Source organism: Macrobrachium rosenbergii, chromosome 16 (genome assembly GCF_040412425.1).
Source record: "Macrobrachium rosenbergii isolate ZJJX-2024 chromosome 16, ASM4041242v1, whole genome shotgun sequence".
Lineage (NCBI taxonomy): Eukaryota > Metazoa > Arthropoda > Malacostraca > Decapoda > Palaemonidae > Macrobrachium > Macrobrachium rosenbergii.
In genome coordinates this window covers 517,562-523,889 of record NC_089756.1, presented here as the reverse complement: position 1 = coordinate 523,889, position 6,328 = coordinate 517,562, and the positions used below count along the sequence as shown (strand labels likewise).

The following is a 6,328-nucleotide window of genomic DNA, read 5'->3' as shown; positions in this document are numbered from 1 at the left end:
ATTTCGTGGAGGTTTCATCGCAACTGCCACAGCAGTTGTTAGGACAAAGTTGTTAGCTTAGAATTCTTCCATTTTCTTGATGTTCGTATTGTTTCTACTTTGCAAATAATTCAAATCATTCAGGGCGGGAATACAAAAAGACCATCCGTTTTGTTTTACCTCAGGTTTCGACACTACACTATGTATAGCCTTCTATTCGCAGCAAGTCAGGAGCGGTCACTAGAAGTTCAGTTCAAATGAAAAGCACTGATGCCTCATTTCTCTCAATTATTAGAGGTGTAAAGGTCAAAGCCATTGTTTTATTTTAGTTAATGCAACCCATTGCTATTTCTCTTCGTTTTTTTTATTTATATCTTGCAGCACCCTAAACAGCACACATATCCTCGCTGCAAATAAAAGGTAATGGTAGGAGTCACGATTCTGAGTGCAAGCTGCTATTTACCTACTTAACATCAATCAAATGTAACACGATTTATATTGATATGCATGGAAAGGAAAATATATTGGAATCAGTTTGAATGAGGAACATATTGTTATAATCATTGTGTTTTAATAAACATGTTTTAGATGTGCAAATAAAACGTCTACCACTATACATAATTTATTTACAAAATGTTTTCATCGTCGTCACTCTTGAGGAAGAGGTCATCATCATCCCCGTCCTCATCGTTGCTGTAATAGCGATGCCAATGATGACTGGTTCCAACTTCCACGCTCTCGTGGTCCATATTGTCCGTGATTGTCTCACAGCTCCTGCCCACACTGTCTTCTGGGGTGGCCAAGTAACTATTAACCCTTTACCGACCAAGTGTCCCGTACGGGCTCTTAAAATTGGCTACTTTTGGGAACTCGTGGCCAACAAGCTTATGCATGTATGAAATTGACTATCTGGTACCTTATTGTCACACCTCCCAACTCTTCAAATTAACCAATCAGAAGACAGCACTGTCCATGGGGTGGGGCGTGTGTGCTTTTGAATCGCCACCAGTCTCTTGAATGACGTGATAGGTTGCAGTCACGCTAAAATTGTTCCGAAGGATCCGCCCCCCACACCCCGTTGTAATCATGGTAAGTACACAGTTTTTTCATAGGTTGTTGTTGAATGATGTGTCTTCATGCTGAAGTGTTTTCAAGGTGATGTGATAATATTTAGTATTTGAAATCATAGCCGTAATAAGTATATATCCCGCACGGGCTACTTCGGTCCGTAACGGTAAAAGTATGGCGCAACACGCGACGCCTCAAAAAATTTTTTCAGAAGCTAATTGCTTTTACTTTTTTTGCAGATTAGGAGTGATATGTTTTATGGGCGAAGGAATGCTGCCTTGGAACACAGGGAGGAAGTGTGCACGGCATGGATAGCCCCAGAAGATGCTGAAGATAGTGATGTTGATGTGGAGGTAGACAGTGACTGTGAGGACCCAACATACCAACCTGATGAGGACGAGCTGGCTGACGCGGAATTTCTTCAGCCTACTACTTCACGAGGTTAGTATCATAACAACATCATGTATTTTTTCATTGTTGATGGATTACATATCATTTATACATATTCTATTTATTTTACACAGTGCCAACACTCTATTTATTTTACACAGTGCCAACACACTCATACACATGCACACACTCATACACATGCACACACTCATACACATGCTCACACTCATACATACACAGATGCACACACTCATACATACACAGATGCACACACTCATACAGATACACATAACTTCATGTGTTTTTGAAACTTTTCATTGTTGATGGATTACATATCATTCTATTTATTATACATATCATTCTAGTTATTATACATAGAGCCAACACACTCATACACATGCACACACTCATACAGATACACATAACTTCATGTGTTTTTGAAACTTTTCATTGTTGATGGATTACATATCATTCTATTCACTATACACAGTGCCTACACACACACATGCACACACTCATACACACATGCACACACATACACACACACACACATACACACACAATAACACACTCATTGTCCACACACACAACACAATCATGATTTATTGTCTGTATTACTAATGTGACTCTTTTCTTATTTCAGGTGGCCGTCCTGTCCCTGTTGCAGTGCCACACCCTATGCCAGATGTGGGAGATAGTGCTGCTGATGTACCATCCGCCCCTAGCAGGAACAAGAAAGCTCGGCCTCATCAGTGGAAGAAAGAGGACATCAGTAACCAGCCCCTGCCTGATTATGTTCATGAACGCCCTTGTTATTTGAGGGCACCAATGGAGTACTTCCTCCAGTTCTTCACAAATGAACTGGCGGAACACATTGTATATCAAACAGGTTTGTTTGATATACAAGGATGTTGGGGGGAACTTCAACATCACGGAGGCTGAACTCAAGGTGTTCATGGGTGCCATCATTTTCATGGGGCTCGTTCCATTGCCCAGTATAGTTGACTACTGGGCTGTCCACACTAGGGTTCCACAGATTGCTGACTGCATGTCCAGGAACCGCTTCAAGGCAATCCGGTCTAACCTCCACTTCAGCGACAACGACTTGGCAGCAGGGTCAAGGGACAGGTTCCTGAAGGTTCGTGCAATCTTCAGCAAGGTCACCAGGGAGTTCCTGAAGGTTGCTGAAACTCCTGTACAGTCTATTGACGAGGTCATGGTTGCATACAAGGGGACCACAGCTGGTAACCTTCGCCAGTATGTAGCCAAGAAGCAAGACAAGTGGGGCTACAAACTCTTCTGCAGGTCCAGTGTGGATGGATTTGTACATGACATCCTCATGTACCAAGGAGAGTCCACATTTTCAAGTTACCACACCACACTGTCTGAAGAGGAGGAGAAGATGCCAGTCACTTCCAAGTTCGTTGTCGCCTTGGTGAAGACCCTCAAGAATCCCAAGACCACTGCAGTGTATGCCGACAATTACTTCACAAGTTTATCCTTGGCTGAGTACCAGAGGTCCCAGTATCAGTGTCGGTATGTGGGCACTGCAAGAGAAAATAGGTTTGGCTTCCCACCTCTGATGACTGTGAAGGATATGTCTAAGAAGACAGTAGCCAGGGGCACACTTGATTTCGTCTCTTCTGAAGGGATCCTTGTGGCTAGGTGGAAGGACAACAACATTGTGACTGTGCTGTCTACTGATGTCGGTGTGGAGCCTGTTGCTGACATTCAACGGTATAACAGGGAGCAGAAGAAGAAGGTTCGTGTACCCTGTCCAAATGTCATCACCAAGTACAACAGCCGAATGGGTGGCATCGACAAAAGTGACATGCTGACCCACCTCTACAAGACCCCCTTCAAAGCAAAGAGGTACTATATGAGGCTCTTTGCATACATTGTGGACCTCATAATATGTAATGCCTGGCTTCTGTACAAGAGGGACTGTTTGGCATTGCAGTCCAACCCTATGCCCCTCAAGGACTTCCGCCTCTCCATCGCCTTGGCACTGAGGTCTTACAAGGTCAACCCCACCAGAGTCACCAGGGTTTCCCTTACTCAGCGAGATGTCCCTTCACCGAAGAGGGGCCAGCGAGCTGTTGTGCCTGCCGTTGCAGAACGTCAGGATGCCACTAAACTGCATATGCCTTTGTATGTCAAGGCTAGGCAGACCTGTAAGTTTTGTTCCTGTAAGGGCCACATCCACAGGTCCCGGTGGGTGTGTGAGGACTGTAAAGTGCCACTGTGTCCAACTGATGCAAGGAACTGTTTTGCACTCTTCCACAAGGCCTAACTTTTGTAAATATTGTATATATTTTGTGTAAGTTTGTATGTTGTGGAAGTCTTGTAAGTTTGTTATTGTCTATTTTTTATGCTAACCTATGTAAGTCTAAGCTGTAAATTGTAATTACTAACACATTTCACTGCCAGTATTACTTGTATATTTTTTTTATTTTTGTAAAATAAAGTATTCAACTATCCCAGGGTATCTTTTATACATCAATAGAGGGAAAAAACAAAAAAAAATTCATAATAAACACAGTAGCAAGTCATATTAATGTCAAACACAATAAATTCATCATGGAAATTGGTAAAAAGGTGAGTATATAAAGAGTGGTATTATCGGGAAAAAGTTTACTGTTATGGTCCGAAGTGTCCCGTACGGGATGAGCGTGGTCCATCGGAGCTCGACCGAGGCATCCGTACGGGATAATTCATTGAATGCAATTATTTGCCAAGTTTTGCAAGATTTAAAAAAATGCACAAGAATGATTTGATCTTGTATTTTGATATACTATCACATACTAAGAGGGTTTTTTGAAATTTCCCATAAAACCTAGGGTGGACTTTAAAACCCCCAACTACCATAGCCCAGTTCATCCTTGCAACACACGAGCCCCACCACCACATCAAGGTGTCGGGCCATTGGTGGGGAGGGAATATCAATAAGCAATAAGAGTTTCCATCAGGCACTATGAAGAAGCACTGCTACACAATATTATTATCTAAATAAACATAGAACCTCGTCAAACAAATTAAATATTTCATTGAAAATGCATCATCAAAAAGTATTAATTGCACCTCTCCTTGCTTCACAACCTGCTCAAACACCTGAATGGTCGTAATCCACTAATTTACCTTATTCTCATAAGACTACATATCGAATTATATTCTAACGCCTTTAATGACCGCACCACGATCGCAGCGAGTAATAAACCAACACCCGACATGGCAACCACCCCGCTCCCAACGTCCATAAATTAAGGCTCTCATAACTCTTCGTTGGACGAGTCGGTAGAGCTTTGGACTAGCACTCGCTAGGCCCGAGTTCGAGTCTCTGGCCGGCTGATGAAGAGATAGCGGAATTTATTTCTGGTGATAGAAATTAATTTCTCGCTATAATGTGGTTCGGATTCCAAAATAAGCTGTAGGTCCCGTTGCGAAGTAACCAATTGGTTCTTAGCCACGTAAAATAAGTCTAATCCTTCAGGCCAGCCCTCTCTAGGAGAACTGTTAATCAGCTCAGTGGTCTGGTTAAACTAAGGTATACTTAACTTCAAGGCTCTCATCCCAAATCCCCAGTCCCACTTTTCTTCTCCACCCCATCCCCAACGTCATGTGTGTAGGGACACTTCAAGTTCCAAAATAAGTCCTGTAGTGGAAAATAGATTAATGTTGACTTACGGATGGCCGTGAAAGCTGATCGCACTCTCTCTCTCTCTCTCTCTCTCTCTCTCTCTCTCTCTCTCTCTGCTGAGTTGGTTGTAATTGTACGGAAGGTGGACCAGTTTACCATATAGATTTGCCATCATCAAGGAAAGTATATGAAAAAAGCATTGGGTCATCCATGCCAGATGGGAGGTCCGGAGGTCCACACTAGGCCTACAGTGACACAAACCAGTTATGCTGTAAGCCAATTATTATTATTATTATTATTATTATTATTATTATTATTATTATTATTATTATTATTATTATTATTATTATTAAAGTAGTTTAACCAGACCACTGAGCTGACTTTCAGCTCTCATAGGGCTGGCCCGAAGGATTTGATTAAAATACTAGGTCTAGCCCTGAAGTCAAGCGCTAGGACCCAATAGATCATTCGATACAAAGATGAATGAATTAAAATGAAATTAAAAACTGCACATAGGCACATGCTCTCACACAATAAATACATTTACTCAGACTTCCTTACATACATACTAAAACGGCATATTAAAATTCAGAATATAAATTAAATAAAATTTTAAAAATTTTTCTCTTTTTTGTAAAATTCAAATGTTAAAAGGGTTTTCAAGTTTTTATTATTTACTTATTTCTATATTTTGTTAATTAAATTACAGTTCTTCAAGAACATCAAAATTGGAACAACTGAAAATGTGAAAGATTCTGACAAAATTTCTTTCACTGATCTATTTCCAAAAGTAGACATTCGTTGTTGGTCATACTTTGGACATTCACATAACACATGTCTGACCGTTATTATTACTCTGCATTCTGAGCACTCGGGAGCCGGGCCATGTGGGCTGCTCATTAAGTGCCCATGTGTCAGACGAGTATGGCCTATTCTGAGGCGTGTTAAAATTACTTGTGCATGTCTCTCTCTCTGATATGATGAACTCCATTTTTTAACATTAGGTTTTATTTCTTTCAATTTATTACTTTCAGGTTCTTCATCCCATATATATTGCCATTTATTTATGATACCCATTTTTATGTGAGTTGCATAATCAGTAACAGGGATATTCGCATTTGATCTTGTCATATGAGTTGCTGCTTTAGCTGCTTTGTCTGCATCTTCATTTCCTTTGATCCCTACATGCGCAGGGATCCAACATATTTCTACATTTTTTCCATTATTACATAATTTATGGAGATATAATTTAAT

General features: G+C 40.9%; 1 protein-coding gene across 1 annotated transcript; it reads left to right on the top strand.

Moving 5' to 3' along the window:
- The first annotated feature begins 778 nt into the window (after positions 1 to 778).
- Positions 779 to 4,343, top strand: LOC136847039 (piggyBac transposable element-derived protein 3-like). The gene is given in 4 exon segments (XM_067118271.1): positions 779 to 1,068; positions 1,287 to 1,488; positions 2,081 to 2,342; positions 2,344 to 4,343. Coding segments are annotated over 4 exon segments (1,854 nt in total). The 5' UTR covers positions 779 to 1,065; the 3' UTR covers positions 3,731 to 4,343.
- The last annotated feature ends 1,985 nt before the right edge of the window (positions 4,344 to 6,328 follow it).